The sequence below is a fragment of the Nanorana parkeri genome, unplaced genomic scaffold, assembly GCF_000935625.1.
Source record: "Nanorana parkeri isolate BGI_ZX_2015 unplaced genomic scaffold, ASM93562v1 scaffold1058, whole genome shotgun sequence".
Taxonomy (NCBI): Eukaryota; Metazoa; Chordata; class Amphibia; order Anura; family Dicroglossidae; genus Nanorana; species Nanorana parkeri.
The window spans coordinates 108,205-126,091 of NW_017307326.1; the positions used below are offsets into that span (position 1 = coordinate 108,205).

Consider the following 17,887-nt stretch of genomic DNA (forward strand, 5'->3'; position numbering starts at 1 on the left):
CTGAAACAAAGAAGCTGATTGGTTGCCATGCACAATTGCTCCAGATTTTGTCTGCTCCAGTTTTGATAAATCCCCGTTTGTATCTTTTGTTCCAGCCTATCCTGTCAATCCTCATGATAAAGTGAGGTAAGCATAGACAGAAATCTCTGACAGGGTGTCAGATAAAGAAAATGACCATTATTTTTAAAGTACTCCAATTCAGCTGGGACATGCAATGTTTTTCAACTTGCTAACTAAAACTTATGATAACACGATTCTCTTATGATTAAGATATTAAAACAACTTTTGCATATCACTATGTTTTTAGTATAGGGGAATGTGCTAACATTTATATCAGTGGAAGGGCATTGGCTGCCAATCATTTCAAGGGAAGGCAATATCAAAGCCATCTTTTGAATGTAGCCATTGTGTGTAAACCATTTTAGTATTACAGAATGGCAAATGCAAAGTTACAGGACTGTTCCCTTATAAATTTAAGGCAAACATGTAACAACTTGATATTTCAGGCCTAACCCAAAAAAGGTAAATAACTTTCTGTATTGATTAATTGAAGCAGAAATACTAAGATGAGATGTACTGACTGCATGCATAATTGCCACAGCTAATTTGGGTGTCCCTTAGCCAGTAGTAACTGCCAAGCAATTATCTGTTAATTTCACATTTGTATTTCGTCAGCAACAGCAGCAGAGGTGCCGCTCATTATTAAGATATAAAAATGTATCTATGCCTGAAAGGTAACCCAAATAATATTTAGTACTATTGCATCATCAGCTGAAGTTATTCTTTACCAACTGTTGCTTTAAATGTATGTTATGTAACGATATAATTTTTACCACACAAGTGGAACCATATAGCTTGAATGCTGAAAAGGGAAACTGTACAGCAGGAATAAAATACATTAGTTTTCTTTTTAAAATGATCTGTATTCCATACCGCCAACATTTTCTAGGATCCACATACATATTGTATTATATTAAAATGGGTACTATATACTGTACAACAACAATACATCTTTATACAAACTTTGAAACAGTTACTCCTTGATTGCTGAGCTTCCCAAGTGCTTTTCTTCAAAAGTTTCAGATGACTGCAAATATTCTGAAAGCCTTGCTGCCCAGTGGGTTATGTAAACTGCAGAAACAAAAAAGAAGACGCCCTAAGTAAAGGAATTCATATCTACTAGGATACGCAAAGTTGCAGATTTTACAAAGCATGGGTGATGATTAGGATGTTCATGGACAAATTCAGATATCAGCAGACACCTCCAACCAGAGTAAATAACATGGTTGTTTATATGATGAAATGAAAAGGGTAGAAACATAAGCCCATCTAAATTTACAGTTGCATGTGACAACTGTGTATTAGGTTTTTATACTCCTGTCTGACTCTGTACGCATAGTTTTGCTAGTGGGATACACACATACTTACATACCTGGAAATGGCAGCTGGGAAGCCCTGTGGTCACTGTTAGAGCCATCTAAGGGCCAGCATACGTCACCTTTATAAAGATATATTTGTCATCTGACATTGCAGGAACAGTTGCTGGGCTTTCAGCTACAGGGGGTTGGTAAAGCCCAGCAAGAAGCTTAAAGTGACACTAAACTCAAGAGCTAAATCTTAAGATTGCATTCAAGTACCCTAACTTTTAACGTAAATGTATCTTATTTGTGCATCAATCAGCTGTAGATCCTCAAATCATCTCTGAATTTGTGCTGACACTGTCCATCCTTCTGGAGGGTGGCTACTTTTCTTCCCCATGGTCCCTGTGTGTGTTGTAAAGTAACCACCGCTCTAAGCTAACATGATTTTGATACCTTTTTTCTTTCAAACCGGTTTCAAAAGGGTTTAAAAAAAAAAGTGTTTGCATATATCTACTGCTTGGTAGCCGTACATATATGCAACAACACCTGACGGTTTAATAACAATTTAAAGTAGCTCCCAGCAGGCAGACACGCAACACTCTTTCCCATAGTGGTTAATATGCGGGTGTGAGTGGTCTCACCAGGGATACAGACGATATCACCAGGGCTGCGGGCGGTCTCACCAGGGCTGCGGGAGGTCTCAGCAGGGATGCGGGAGGTCTCAGCAGGGCTGCGTGAGGTCTCAGCAGGGCTGCGTGAGGTCTCAGCAGGGCTGCGGGAGGTCTCAGCAAGTGCTGCGGGCGGTCTCACCAGGGCTACGGGCGGTCTCACTAGGGCTGCGGGCAGTCTCACTAGGGCTGCGGCACTCTCACCAGGCATACAGGCGGTCCCACCAGGGATACCGGTACTCTCACCAGGGCTCTGCAGGGTCTCAGGTGACAGATTGCAGGGTTAGGGCTGCTGACAGCTCACCCACCCTCTGTGTCCAGGTCGGTCCTTTCTCTCCCCCTCTGCCTGACACCGCTCCTAGACTCCTCCCCCTCATTCCCGGGGCCCTCAGGTGCAAAGCTGGCCCTGGCAGTAATCGGGCATTGCATAGCAGGCCAGGCCGTACACAATCAGGATGATTGTGTTCGGGCCCGCTCCTTCCTCTCTGGGCCCCCCTCCCCAACAGGCAGAATGCCAGGGCCCGGTCGCGACCATTGCGACCCTGGTCGTTCCGCCAGTGGGTGCAGAGAGTCACAGGAAGGGCGCAGAGGGTCTCAGGAGGGGTGCAGGCAGGGGCGGATTCCCCACAAGTCCTCCGAGGCCTGGCCTCAGGGCGGCAGGGAGCAGAGGGGCGGCAGCGGTTTGAAGTCTCCCAACACCCAGAACATGGAGTTCCGGGCGCCGGGCGGTAATTTGTCTTCTACATTTAGTCCTGCTTTACACAAAATAAATAGTAAAAAAAATATAAAAAAATAAGAAAATAATCATAAATAAAAAATAAGATACAAAAATTATAAAAAATTAAAAAGTAAAAGATGATAAAGTAAATAAAAATTTAAAAAGTAAATAAATACATAAAAAGGGATTAAAAAAAGTAAAAAAATAAACAAAACAAATTCAAACTAACCCTGCCGCCCCCGCTATCCAGTTGGCATTCTCCATGGGGGGCTGGTTGGAGGGGAGTGGGGCGCTTTGAAGAATCTGGCCTTGAGGGGAGCACGGAGAACAAATCCGGTCCTGGGTGCAGAGGGTTTCAGGAGGGGTGCGAATGTCCCAGCAGGGGTGCGGAAGGTCTCAGGAAGGGTGCGGAGGGTCTCAGGAGGGGTGCGGAATGTCCCAGAAGAGGTGTGGAATCTCCCGGAAGGGGTGCAGAATGCCTCGGGAGGGGTGCGGAATGCCTCAGGAGGGGTGCGGAATGCCTCGGGAGGGGTGCGGAGGGTGTCATGAGGGATGCGGAATGTCCCAGGACGGGTGCGGAGAGTCTCAGGAGGGGCGCAAAGGGTGTCAGGAGGGGCGCAGAGGGTGTCAGGAGGGGTGCAGAGGAGGGGGAGAACGAACACAACACTAGACCATCTTACCTCCACAAACAGCGCTGCAGCCTGCTCAGCCCGGCCGGGACTCCAACACGCGGTACGCCCCGCCTCCCAACGACAGGACGCTGCAGATGACTCATCGCTCCGAAGTCTCAGAGAGATCACTCTCTGCGACCCTGGTAGTTCCGCCAGTGACTTTAATACAAATTAGTGAACTAACCGCAAGATTGCAGTCCATCACTGGAGAGAGCTTGAAGTGGTTGTTACTGTACAACACACACAGAAACCATGGGAACAAAAGTAGCCACCCTCCAGAAGGAAGGACAGTGTCAGCACCAATTCAGAGATGATTTGAGGATCTACAGCTGAGTGATACACAAATAATATACATTTCTGTTAATAGTTAGGGTACTTGAATGCATTTTTAAGATTTAACTCCTGAGTTTAGTGTCACTTTAAGGTTGAAGGCCAACTGTCTGTGGTACATGCCTAGCAGAAGGACAGAAAAAGCACAGTGCACCAGGTGTTGGAAAGGCAAATAATGCATGAGTGAGCTGCACTGCCTTCAACCTGTGACCTTATAAAAATGGTGAGTGCTAGAAATGACACAATGGAATGTGGCTCTGAAGAATCCAAAAACTTCTAGAAAGTCACCAGCACTCCAAATAGTTTTTTCACCATTTAACTGTAACTGCTACCGTGCCTGGAGAAAGCTGGTGATGCCGCTAAACTTTTGATCTTATATTATGATGCTTTCACAATAAAGCAGTGAAGCATATTATTTGAAGTGCGGGTGGCTTTCTACACTTAGTTGTTGGAAGGTAATCACCACAGGGAAATGTGTATGTAAGTGCATACTACTCCGAGCAGTTTGTTGAACCTCTTGAAAAACTAAGTTCTGCACCTGCTTTCGTATATGTGCTATAATTTTCTACAAACCGACATCACTTTAAGATACCCCCCTCCCTTCCAATGTTACGTCCCCTACTGATATTCTGCATTTGGAATCTTTAGAACAGGGAAAGAGATTGCCAGCCAGGTCACTTGTCTCCTGTACATACCGTACTTGCCTTAGAATGGCATTAACGCTTAAAGAGGAACTTTCCCCATATCTTCCAAATAGCAATAAAGGCACCTTTAGAAATGTTTAGTAATGACAACCTACAAACAGATACTTATAGATAATTGCAGACTTTTTCTTTTTCTTTTCTTCCCCAGTCTGCTGACAGTGGCTATTTTAACTAAGGGTAGGTTACTAGATCTCCTTTTACTTCCTGGCACATGTAACTAGGACATGAGGCCATGCACATGGGGTTTCATATGAGGTATCAAAACTACTTCATATATATTTTTTTGTTTAAAACATGATTTTTCCAATAGAAAAAGATTTAATATACACATACCGTATTTGCCGGCGTATAAGACGGCTGGGCGTATAAGACGACCCCCCACTTTTTGTGTAAAAATATAGGTTTTGGGCTTTACTCGTATAAGACGAGTATAGCCCAAAACTATGTTTAAATGCACTTACTAACCTCCTTGGCGGTATTCCCGAGTGTGGCTCGGGGTTAATTTTCAGTACCATAAGTGTTAACCCCGAGCCACAAGTATATTAGTGCAATTGTCACGCACAAATATACATACAGTCATTACATTAAATTCCTTCTGCCTATTAACAGCCTACAGCCCTTGGTAGTTAATATATATACATAAACCTAGTCAGTATATACATGGGTTCCAATCACATATATGTGCTGTATCTTCATAGGGGGAAGAGGCACTATTTAGAGCAAGTGCTTTTGTGCCTCTATTTGGGAGAGTGATCAATTGTGGATATTTTTAGTATATCATAATGCTTCTACATTTGCATAACGGGCAAAAACCATCACTGCAAAAAAACAATATGGCTTCTCCCAGCCCTGCCTTGAGTTCGGCCTTCTTCTCTGCATTCAGCATCCACCCATCCACAATTGCCAGTGGGGCCAGATCACATTGGTCGCACATATTGCACTATGAGACTCATGCAATCCACTGTGGGTAGGAAGTGCTATACAATACACTGATAACTGCCACCACCCACAGCCAGTCTCAGACTGTTCACATGAAATCGTATGTGAACAATTGCCCCTGCGCAGTCTGCGTCCAGCTGTGGTTGCATGCAAGTAACTATAGCATGTATGATTACATGTATGTGAAGGGTGCCAGTGGTCATTGTATTGTACAGCACCTCCCGCCCACAGCTGATCACATGAGTCTCGAGGAGAAATGTGTGTTCACAAGTGTGAATGGAGCCTATAAAGTGTCTGCAGGAGAGAGGGGGGATTAGGGTGCGGAGAGAACCATCCTATTACCTGCCTGCTCTTGGCAAACAATGAAAGTATCTCCTATGTCCTGTGGGAATGATGACATCAATTTTAACAATTTCAAAGTATTTCCATTACAAAAAAATAACCTTAACTCTGCAAAGTGAGTGTGTAATTAGATGCAATTTAATAAGATATAAAAAACAGTGGGGTCTATTCACGAAGCTGCCAAAAGGATCTGGCCGTAGCTTCGGCCGATCCTTCGGCTAGCTTCGGCTCCAGGACCCCCGGTGCTGCAAGGGCTATTCACAATAGCCCGTACAGCTCCCAATCATGGCCGAATCAGCCGATCCAGATGTTAGATCGGCTGAGTCGAACTCCTTCTGCCCTTCGGGTCGGCCAAACATGCTGAGCATGTTCGGCCGACCCGAAGCCACACGAAGCAAGCCGATGTACGGCTGATTTCAGCCGATGTACGGCTGAAATTAGCCGTACCAGCCTGAAGTGAATAGCCGAACAGTGTTCGGCTCACTTCACTTCAGATCGGTCATTCACTCGGCTGCCCTCGGCAGCTTCGTGAATAGACCCCAGTATGTTTCTTATATAAACCTGCTACATAAATTGTGTATATATTCTTACAGAATGTTATTTGCACCTAGTATTATGGCTTAACTGATCGGCTTAGAATACTTATAGGATGCAAAGTCTAGATGGAGACTGAACTACAGTGAATGACTGGATTTCTTCACTCATTGCATGCCTATGGCAAAATAGTCTACAGATGCTTAGAGGAAAGTATCGTATCAAATATTACATTAGACACAGAGGGAGAAGTGATCCGTAGAGCTGCCTTGCCCTGTAAGCAGCTTGTTAGGCTGTGATTTATGGGATTACAGGAGACAAGCATTTATGGTACCACAGCTTCTCCTGAATTCACTTAATACCATCAGTTACACAATTTAAAAAGTAACAATGGTGGGACTATTCACCTCCCCTGCACACAAACATGCATTTGTGTGAATTGCTGTCTTTCATTGGTAATGATTAGGAACAAATAAACTACATTTTAATTTTACTCCTTTAAAATCATTACAGTTGTTGGCACTTGCAAAGGTCCTAATTTAACAATTAGCAGTACACTACACATAGCTGTTTTGAGGAAAAATGGTGCATTCTGACCTTTCTGTAATGTATTTATATTATATAAAATAGAGAACATTTAAATGATAACTTTACCAGGAGAATAATGTGTTATTGCATTGTTAAAGAGCCAGTCAGACAATGTGATGACACATTGGAGGTGACAGGTTCTCTTTAAGGTGACATTAGGGGTCTTTTAGACCCCTAGTGTCACCTTTCCACTTCACTGGATTCAGCTGCTGAGGCAGCTGAATGTAAATACAGCAGGCAGTGAGCGGGTGCAATAGCCAACCTGCTATTGGCTATTGCAATTTAAAATATCCAATAGCAGGCTGGCTATTGTTACAAGTGTCCGCTCCTTTTCCACTTGATTAAACTGTTTCCTTTCGGTTATATATCTCAGTGTCCCTGCTCCTTATTTGTTTAAGAATGCATTCACCAGACGTACCCAGAAGTTTTTGCTCTTAATCAAAGCAGGGAAGGTCCGTTCTGTGTGTTCACAGGGGAGGAGAGGAGAGAAGCCGTAAATCTTGACTAAACCCAGAACGGACCTTCCCTTCTTTGATTAAGAGCAAAAACTTCTGGGTACATTTGCTGAGTGCATTATTAAACAAATAAGGAGCACGGACAGCTGACACTTTAAGATATATAACCTGCTCTTGAACATTTAACAAATTCTGCTGTTTTGCTGATGCTCGCTCCATGGCCCCGAGCGCCAACAATCATCCCACGTTCAAAGGCTGTTAAATTGCGTAAAAGTGAAAATTCTATGATATGTGTGTGTAATCATTCCCTTAGACTTCCCCCATGACCTTGGGCTTTTTATTGAGAGGTCACGCGCCATTGTAGCAGGGAACAACCCATCCTGGATCCCACCTGCTACACAGACTCATTAAATACTTGTGATCTGCGTGTGCATCTTTTCACAAGCAGGTCACAGATAGAGCTTTCAGCACAGGTTTTATAATCTGTCACCATAAAGTGAGATTTTAAATACAAAGTCATATCATTCTTTTAAATGTCTGCACAGCTATATTATTTAACCAACTTTGAATGGAAGTCACCTCTATAGTGGTTTTAACTTCAAACTAAAAGTGGACCCCTTCGTTTTAATGGACATTCATTTGAGGGAAAGAAAGCAGTCATTACTTGTAACAACATTTTCAATGTAGACAGGATGAAATACCAGATGATAGTAAAAACTGACTGTACAACCTGTTTTAGAACTACCAATGTCTGGATACTTTCCTAAATTGCATGCTTTCCTGGTCAGTGGCACAGACAGTACTGAAGCCAGACACAGCCAAGCAGCTAACATTTTTTTAAGAGTTGGTTCAGCATACACATTTTCTTTGATAAAAAACACAAAGGCACAACCTCTTTTGCAGATTATGAAATAAATGACTTTTTATCAAATGAGAAAGCATAACCAGATATGTTATAGCTAGGTGGGCTAACAGTAACCAAACCCCCTCCACTGAACCAGCGTGAAGCACAGTTGAGCTTTCTTAATGTATCTGCATGTCTTACTTCCATCAATAAATCCCAAAACTAAGGGAATTATTCCTCACTTTAGGACAGTGGTGGAGTCATGCAAATTATTCCATTATACCCCTAGGCCAACTGTGCATCCAGATCTTTCTCCCTGATTCATAAATGCATTGATAGTGCATTGTTTCCATGCACTGCAATGGTGATGGACATCAAACTGAAGTTTGAAATTAAATGTTCTATAATATTAGGCTGTATCTATGCTGCAAACCAGTGGCTCACCAGTGGATGCACATTTGACCCAGCAGCATAAAAGAAAAATCTGCATGACTGCACCCAGTATTCTGAAGTGAGGAATAAACCCCTTATCTGTAGAATTTAGAGGAGAACTATGAGGTGAGTGAATTACACTCATCCCATAGTTAGAGCCGAAGTCTGACATTGAAACTGTCACATGTCACCTCTATTGCTCAGGAAGTGAGCGAAAACATACCGTCACTCACTCACTTCCAAATTATCTTCCTGCAGAGAGTGGTGACTGTCAGTCACCGCTCCTTCCCCCTTTCTCCTCTCTGAACCTTCAGCGCTGACTGGAGGAATGGACTGGGGAGGGGGCTGGCATAGCTGGCTCTGCCTATAAATAGGCAGAGCACGCTGTCAATCAGCCAGCGGGATGGATCTCGATAGTAGTCTTGATCCGTCCTGGCTGTTGCACTTTCAGCATATAGCGGGCAATAGCCCACTAAAAACTACGTTTTGGGTCACGGGAGATCCTCCCATGACCATAAAAAGAACTATGGGAAGAAAGGTTACCCCATAGTTCTCTTATTATTATACAGGATTTATATAGTGCCAATAGTTTGCACAGCGCTTTACAATATAAGGAAGACATTACAGTCACAATACAATTCAAGACAAGATGGTAAGGAGGGCCCTGCCACTGAGGGCTTACAATCTAAAAGGAAGGGGCAAGTGATACATGAGGAGGTAGCTGTGCGGGGATGATTGTTTGAGAAAGGGATTGTTCAGTGGTAAGATTGAGGTGGGATAGGCTTCCCTGAAGAGATGAGTCATAAGGGATCGCCTAAAGGCAGTCAGTTTGGGAGATAGACGGACAGGTTGGGGTAGAGAGTTTTCTCTTAAAATGAAATTAAACAGGAAGATACATCGGGGTGGAATTTATCAAAACTGGAGCAGACAAAATCTGGATCATTTGTCCATGTCAACCAATCAGCATCTCTCTTCAGTTTGCTCAGTTAAGATTTGAAAACGAGACAGAGAAGCTGATTGGTTGCAGTGAAAATCTGCTCCAGTTTTGACAAATCCCCCCCATTCTATTTTAAGAAGGCTCTACTTGATCACATAAACTCACCTTTCTGAAGTAATACCATTCTGGATTGATCCAAAGTAGTGTCTCTTCTTATCGATCGGCATAACATCCACGTAGCCTCCTTGATGATTACGAACCACACCAGCATGTAGAGCTGCTTTGCAGATGCTTGATATCTATGGTAGAAAGAAGCAAGATTTTGATTATTAATAGTATACAGAATTTATAGAGCACCAACAGTTCTCACATCACTTTACAAAATATGGGGAGACAGTACAGTTCCATACTAGAGGACTAGAGAGCTTACAGTCTACTAGGAGGGGATTAACTGGACATGTGTTTTGTCCTGAGTTAATACAAGGTTAAAGTACAAAAAAATAAAGAAGAAACAGAGCCAGATGAATTGTCCTAAGTGCAGGAGTCTGCAAGTAGGAAAACACATTAATTAACAGCTATGATTCATGGTATGCTTGTAAAGGTGGCAATACACTGTACAACCATCGCAAGACCTTAGTCTTGCGATGGTTGTAAAGTGATTAAAAAAACGTACGATCTGCCCATCTTGGACAGGCACCCGAGCACCGTTCAAACCAGCCGAAAATCGTATGATTTTCGGCTGGTTTTCTAGCGTGCTCCTTAGACAAAAGACATGCAACCGTACAGTAGAAACGGTCGCACGTCTTCGTTCACACTGCTCGATTCTCGTACGATCGCGGGAAGACTGAAGCTGTTTTGGTCATGAAGTCAACTTGTCATTTATGTTTTTTATATTGTTAATGCATCTCATTCTGTTTTTTGTAGATCCAAAACAAACTCTCACCCTGTGCTGAGTTGACTTTAGCTGTCTTCTGAATTACCTAACTAAAATGTTAGTCTGTTCAGTCACTTCAAGATGAACTATAGGGTGACAGGTCCAAATGTAGCAGTTTTCTTTTTCTGTGACAGAGATGTATTCTACTCACTGCCTGAACCTTTAACACATATTACTGGTATGACTGAACTATAATGCTTCTAGAGATATTTTACTTTTGCTTGGTTGTCATCTGTTGATTTTTTTACTACAGACAGACAAGAAAGTGTATATTTTTTGAGCTTTCCTGAATGCTCTGATAACATAGAAGAAACATGGGCCCCTTTCTAAAGGGAAGGATTCGAAATGCTCATATCCCTGTCTTTCACAGGATCAAGATCTTTAATCATGCACTTTTTAAGACAATCCTCCTGCCAGGTCACACATTACACACAGCTCTCCAAAAGTTTTCAAAGACACTTTAATTAACAGCTCTGGTATGTGTTGTATGGGGTAGGGTAGAGCTCACCTCTCTCTGGTCCACTAACTAACCCAAGGATTTTTTCCTGGAAAGTCCCACCCAGTGCAGGCATAAACTATCAAGTCCAGGTGCTTGACCACAATTAATTTAAACCCAGTGCGGCATTCATTTAGAAAAGCACAATAAACATAGAACAAAATATAATGCAACAAACAAAATAACACGTTTTATTACATTAATTAAACCCTTTACATTAAGATGTAAAATGTGTGAACGGGCCCATATGTGTGAAAGCAGCCAATAACCAAGTGCCAAGACTGTCCTTCCTTCTGGAGGGTGGCTACTTTAGTTCTCCATGGTCCCTGTGTGTGTTGTAAAGTAGCCACCACTACAAGCTCACTCCTGGGATGGACTATAACTTAAATACAAATTAGTTAACTAAATGTGAGATTGTAGTCCATCACGGGAGCGAGCTTAAAGTGGTGCCTACTTTTTAACACACACAGGGACCATGGGGAACAAAAGTAGCCACCCTCCAGAAGGAAGGACAGTGTCACCACCAATTCAGAGATGATTTGAGGATTTATAGCCGAGTGATACACAAATAAGCTACATTTCCGTTAATAAATAAGGTTCTTGAATGCATTTTTAAGATTTAACTTCTGAGTTTTGTGTCACTCTAAAATTTCCTATTCTTTTTGTAGGAATGTTTAATAGTGGGAATCATATATGAAATATCAGAAATATATCTTTGAAAATCATAGCAGTTACTCAGCTTAGATAATGAAAATAAAGGACCTTGCAAAGAGCAGTTCTTATTTCATGCACTTTAATAGACCAGTCTCAATAGAATGTAATACATTCCCTTACCTTTTAGAAGGAATTAGAACAATATAACAACATTACTGTTAAAGTACACATATCACACAACATAAAAATGAACACACTTATTTAATAAATCAACTAAAAAAAAAATTAACCAAGTTTAACCAAAAACTTAACCCCTTCACGACCTATGACGGGATAATCCCGTCATGAAGTCTGAAGGGGTTACACAGTCTGTTTTGTTTTGTGGACCGGCTTTACAGTAGAAGCAATTCTGGCACCTCGGGCGCCGCCAGATCGCTTCTACGATCCGGTAACATCTGGTAGCATCCGTTCGCCGATCCCCTCCCTGTACTATGAGACCGTGAGCGATGTGTTTTGCATCACTTCCGGTCCCATAGCTGTCATTGCCGGGCTCCTGAAGCCCAGCTATAAGCTATTGAAGTGCAATCTGCACTTTAATTGCTTATTTAGAGTGTAAAGGTGACACCCCCAGCATCATCTTAAATAGTACCTGTCACAACCAATCTGCTATCACATGGGGGGCATATAAGCCCCCCTATGTGATAGCAATTAAAGTAAAGTAAAAAAAAAGTTTTAAAAATAAGAATAAATAATTAAAAAGGAAAAATTAAAATATTTTGTTTTAAGTTCACCGCCCCTGCGAGCATGCACGTCATCATGTAAACATGTGTCGAGTGCGTCTACGTACGAAAACGACGATTGCGCTACACATGTTGGATATCGCTGTGCATGCTGTAGTGAGAACAATAATTCTAGGGCCAATATTTACGCTTATCTCTAAACTGATGACCTGTAGGGGCTTTTAAAGCGTCATGTATGGACTTTTTGGGGTACTGAATTCTGTCGCAGTTTCATGGACGCACACAATTTTAAACCTGTGCATGTTGGGTATCTATTTACTCGTTGTAACCTCATCTTTTATTTAAAAAAATGGTTTTAAATTGTGTTTTGGGGCACTAAATTTAACTTAAGTGCATTTTTCACTACATTTGTGGGTTGGATAATACGTTGCGCTAACCTCCTGCAACATACACATTTGAAACTGCCACCATTTTATTATATAGGGTATTGGCTTTCAGAAAATATATAATGTTTGAGGGTTTTAAGTAATTTCAGGCCTAAAATGTGGATTATAATGTGGGTGCAAAAAAATAAAAAAGGCATTGGTCCTTAAGGGGTTAACCAAAGTTAAAATGAGTGTAAACGCTAAAAATGAACTTTTCTTATTTGTTCTTTGCACGCACTGAGATTGATTTACTAAAGGCAAAAAGGCTGAACACTTTGCAAGGAAATTTTCCCTTAGCTTCGTGAATAAGGGGAAGCTTTGCTGACTTCCATCATCCAATCATGTGCAAGCCAAAATACTGTTTACACTTGTCCTGACATACTTTATTGTGTACATTCTAAAAGTGATCCAGGATATGTTATCTAACAAAAGTTTTACAGGTCTAGACTCATGTCTAAGCTCACATGTCAGTGAGGTCAGAAGTCACCAACTCTAGGTCAAGAAGGTTTAATTTTCTGCCGTCTTCTCATACACTTGCTGGGATGGCTCTGGCGAACCACCAGTTTCAGACCAGTGTTGGTATCAAATAGCCTAAGCGAGCTCTTTTATTAGGACAGTTTGTTATTACAACACAACAGGTGTCTTGGACAGTAATCTCTTATAAGGCTGTCAAAGATATTCTAAGACCACTGTACTTAAGTGTGAAAACAGCACTGTACACATTATTCAAGGAAGATATTCAGTGACTAAATCAAGCTGCAGAATAAAATCAACTTAAAGTAGACCTTAACTGGATGACAGTTTTCTAAAGTACTGTAATCATAAAGCAATACCATTCTTTTTGTTTTAGAAAATACTGTTTTCACCTTATTTCCATCCTTGTGTTTTTGCTGCATCTCACTGCATAACTCCTGCAGTCTCTCTCAGCAAGTGCCTGACCAAGACCTTCATAGCAAGAGTACCAGATATTTTAATGAAAACTGTAGACTACAGAGATTTAGAATTACTTTTGGAAATAAATGACCATGTTAAAGTTTATATGAGATTTCTGTGATTGGGTTTACATTTACTTTAAACTTTTAATTAATTGTTTTATTTTTTCTTACTGCAAAAGTGTCCTGGATGCTTCACCACACTCACATCCAAACCAAATCCTTTGTGCTAAGCATTATGATGTTACATATAATGTTGATACAAGCAGGCTATAGTTGGTACTGTATGACAGGCATTAGGTTGCCCTACCAGAAGGTAGGCAAATCCTGTGTAGGCAAACTCAACCCCCCAACTGCTTTTTCTGTGTTGCATGCCTGTTGGGCTCATTGTACCTTTCCTAGTTTAGCACTGATGTTACATGTTGTTAGAAGGAGCGTTAGGTGCTGGCAGCATTTGAACTGTATCTCCCACCCTAGAATTATCCTGCTTTAAAAAACACTCCACATCTTATCTAAAGGTGGGCAAAAGTAAGGAGAAGTAAGTGATTGGCAAGTCTGGTGCTCTGCTGCCTGGCTCTAAGCTGTCAGGGGTCCTTTGCCTGGCAGTAGTACAATTTTATTGTTGCTGGCCAATCCCCTCTCTGACCTTCAGCCCGCTAAGCCTGTAAAGTTGAAAGCAGTGTTATGCCTTCATGATTACCCCCACAATGTGCCTGTCATAAAGGGGAGGAAGGAAAAGGTGATCAGAAAGTGTCAGCATTGCTGTTCTGCCGCCTTGCTCAGTCCTGCTAGAATCATGTATTTTTCTGTATCCTGCCAGTGCTGAACAAGGCAGCGGGACAGCTATGTACCTGGCACCTCTCCCTTCTTTCAGTTTGCTGTGGCAGTCATGCTGACAGTCCTGTGCCCTTCTGCTCATCCTCACAATGTACCTGCCATACTGGCGAGGTAAGGTGAGCAAGGAGCAGCAACACTACTTTTCTGCTGCTTTGTTCAGTGCTGCAAGGATCATGTAGTTGCCTGTATCCTGACAGCACTGCAGGGAGACAGCATAGTGGTATTTGCCTAGCTTATTATTTCTACACCGTGCCTGCCATAGAGGGGCAAGAAGCTGGAATTTTACTGGTTTCACAAAACATTTTATTGAGAACATTCAAAGAATTAAAACAATTTCAACATAGCTGGCAGCACTGCTGTTCTGCTGTCTTGGTCCGCAGTATCAGGGTGTAAGGCTTACAAAAAAGTACACTGTTATAAATATGACATATGAGAGGGGAGCTCTCTACTTCCCTGTCACTGCCCGCACTAACTCAAACAGGGCACCCAAGGTGTACAGCAGGTGTACAGTAAGCCACATAAGGGACAATCCCAGCTCCTTCCACTGACTCTATCTAGTGATAATTCTTTCAGAGATCCTGTGATGAGGCCACAGTGAATAGAACTTCAAATATCTATGCAGGAGCATGGCAAAGAGAAAATGATTTAGCTTTCTTTAATGGTATCAGAAATGGAGTGTTAAATATGCTATTTTTGTCACTCAGAGGTCACATTAAAAGCTGAACTCCTCCATTCCAATCTTTTTTTTTTGTTTTAGATTGGAAAGGGTTAGAACCTCAGATGGTTCCTTATCACATTCAATGTAAGGAACATTTTGATAACTTATATAAAAAAACACTATATTACCAAAAGTATTGAGACTCCTGCCATTACATGCACATGAACTTTAATGGCATGCCAGTCTTAGTCAGTAGGGTTCAATATTGAGTTGGCCCACCCTTTGCAGCTATAACAGCCTCAACTCTTCTGGGAAGGCATCCACAAGGTTTAGGAGTGTGTCTATGGGAATGTTTGACCATTCTTCCAGAAGCACATTTGTGAGGTCAGGTAATGATGTTGGACCAGAAGGACGGGCTCGCAGCCTAATCTCTAATTCATCCCAAAGGTTTTCTATCGGGTTGAGGTCAGGACTCTGTGCAGGCCAGTCAAGTTCCTCCACCCCAAACTCACTCATCCATGTCTCTATGGACCTTGCTTTGGCACTGGTGTGCAGTCATGTTGGAACAGAAATGGGCCACCCCCAAACTGTTCTCACAAAGGTGGGAGCATGAAATTGTCCAAAATGTCTTGGTATGCTGATGCCTTAAGAGTTCCCTTCACTGGAACTAAGGGGCCGAGCCCAACCCCTGAAAAACAACCCCACATTATAATCCCCCCTCCACCAAAAATGTTACGCTTGGCATAATGCAGGCAGTACCGTTCTCCTGGCAACCACCAAACCCTGACACGTCCATCGGATTGCCAGACAGAGAAGCGTGATTCGTCACTCCAGAGAACACGGCTCCACTTCTCTATAGTCCAGTGGTGCCGTGCTTTATACAACTGCATCCGACGCTTTGCATTGCACTTAGTGATGTAAGGCTTGGATGCATCTGCTCGGCCATGGAAACCCATTCCATGAAGCTCTCTACACACTGTTTTTGTGCCAATCTGACGGCCACACGGAGTTTGGAGGTCTGTAACTATTGACTCTGCAGGCAGTTGACGACATCTGCGCACTGTGCACTTCAGCATGTGCTGACCCTGCTCTGTCATTTTACATTGGCCTACCACTTCGTGGCTGAGTTGCTGTTGTTCCCAGTTGCTTCCACTTTGTTATAATACCACTAACAGTTGACCGTGGAATACTTAGTAGCAAGGAAATTTCACGGAACACCTGAATCCAATGATTTGGAAGGGTGTCCCAATACTTTTGACAATATAGTGTATATTAAAGCTTTAAAAGAAAGTGGATCTTTCCTCAGACCCCATACCACCCCCTCCCCACAAGTCAATGTTGGATATACTTTATATAAATCAACTTGATTACAATTAGCAGGGATAAACAGTGTACATGTACATTTTTTGAATACTTGTTTTCCTTTTTTTCATCCTTAGTGCATTTTATCTTTTGATCGTTTGCTGTTTCTTTGCAACTATTTCCACATGCATGGACTCCAGTGATGGCTGCATGACATTTCTCAGAGCAGGTTTCCAGATGGTGACAACAATGGATCATGCCTGTCTAATGTGTGTTGAAATGGCCACCTGTAGTGTCAATTGGAAGCCTGTGTCCAGTGGAGGAATACAGTTGGGAGAGAGTGACAGAGAATTGTCACCCTATTAAAAGTCCCTGAACAAGGATATATTCAGAACAGGATTACTAACTGTTATTTTAGTGAAAGCTGCCAATTTAACATCATAAAAAATGACTTTTGAAACTACAGGAACATGTTAAAGCATACATGAAATTGTAGTGGTTGGGTTTACATATACTTTAAATGTTCTATAATATTTATATGCCCATACTTATTTTATAAAAAGCATATACTAAAAAAAGTACTTACATCAGAATAAATCCGGGTTCCAAACACTCGAGCATAGTGCGGACTTGCTTGAGCACAATTACGTGGACAGTACACTCTAGGACAATAACAAGATGTAGAATGGAAAGTCATTAAATGAACAGACATATCTAACTTTATCTTATGCAACCAGTATTATCATTGTAGATACAATCACGTGTCATTAACCTATAAACCGAGTGCTGCATAACCTCGAACTATAAAATTAGGGAGCTATTATAACTATACACAATGCTGCACTTTTTTTCCTCACCCCTGGTAACAGTACACAGAATAAGAGCTAATACATGAGGCTACACTTGTCAGTCAGTGACATGGACATGTCTGTGTAACTATTTATATTGGTCAATAACCTTTCAAGGGTCTCATAATTACTGCTGGAATGTTCATCATATTAAATTACCTACTGCATTGCAAAACACGAAAAAGGACAGATACTGTAAAGTCGTTGGTTTTCCAATAGTAATGGGAAACAGAAGCCAAAATCAAAATATGTCATATTCAGCAATGATTTCTGTATGTAAACAAATTATCTCTTAGTTTTAAGATGTGAACATTAAAGCCCAACTCCAGCCAAAACCTTTTCTAGTGACAGTAGAAGTGGCTCAAGCAGTACTCTTATTTTTCAAAGTTTGAAAAGGAAATCTAAGTCCAGCACTAGCTTTGCACTTGACCGATTCTACAGGCTGAGTTAGCATAGCATAGTGGCTTGTTTTGCAGCTCATCTGCTAGAACCCTGATGATTCATTCCACTTCAGTAAACAAATGATTCTTTTAGTACA

The 17,887-nt window shown here is 41.8% G+C and overlaps 1 protein-coding gene across 1 annotated transcript in view; it reads right to left on the reverse strand.

Annotated features, from left to right (window-relative positions):
- Positions 1 to 1,010: 1,010 nt before the first annotated feature.
- CRISPLD1 (cysteine rich secretory protein LCCL domain containing 1) overlaps positions 1,011 to 17,887 on the reverse strand; it is a 61,442-nt gene continuing 44,565 nt past the window's right edge. Inside the window, exons 13-15 of the mRNA XM_018567530.1 lie at positions 17,088 to 17,163; positions 9,689 to 9,822; positions 1,011 to 1,131 (exon numbers count right to left, since the gene is read on the reverse strand). Coding sequence (XP_018423032.1) covers positions 1,080 to 1,131; positions 9,689 to 9,822; positions 17,088 to 17,163 — 262 coding nt within the window. The 3' untranslated portion in view covers positions 1,011 to 1,079. The remainder of the gene's footprint in view (positions 1,132 to 9,688; positions 9,823 to 17,087; positions 17,164 to 17,887) is intronic.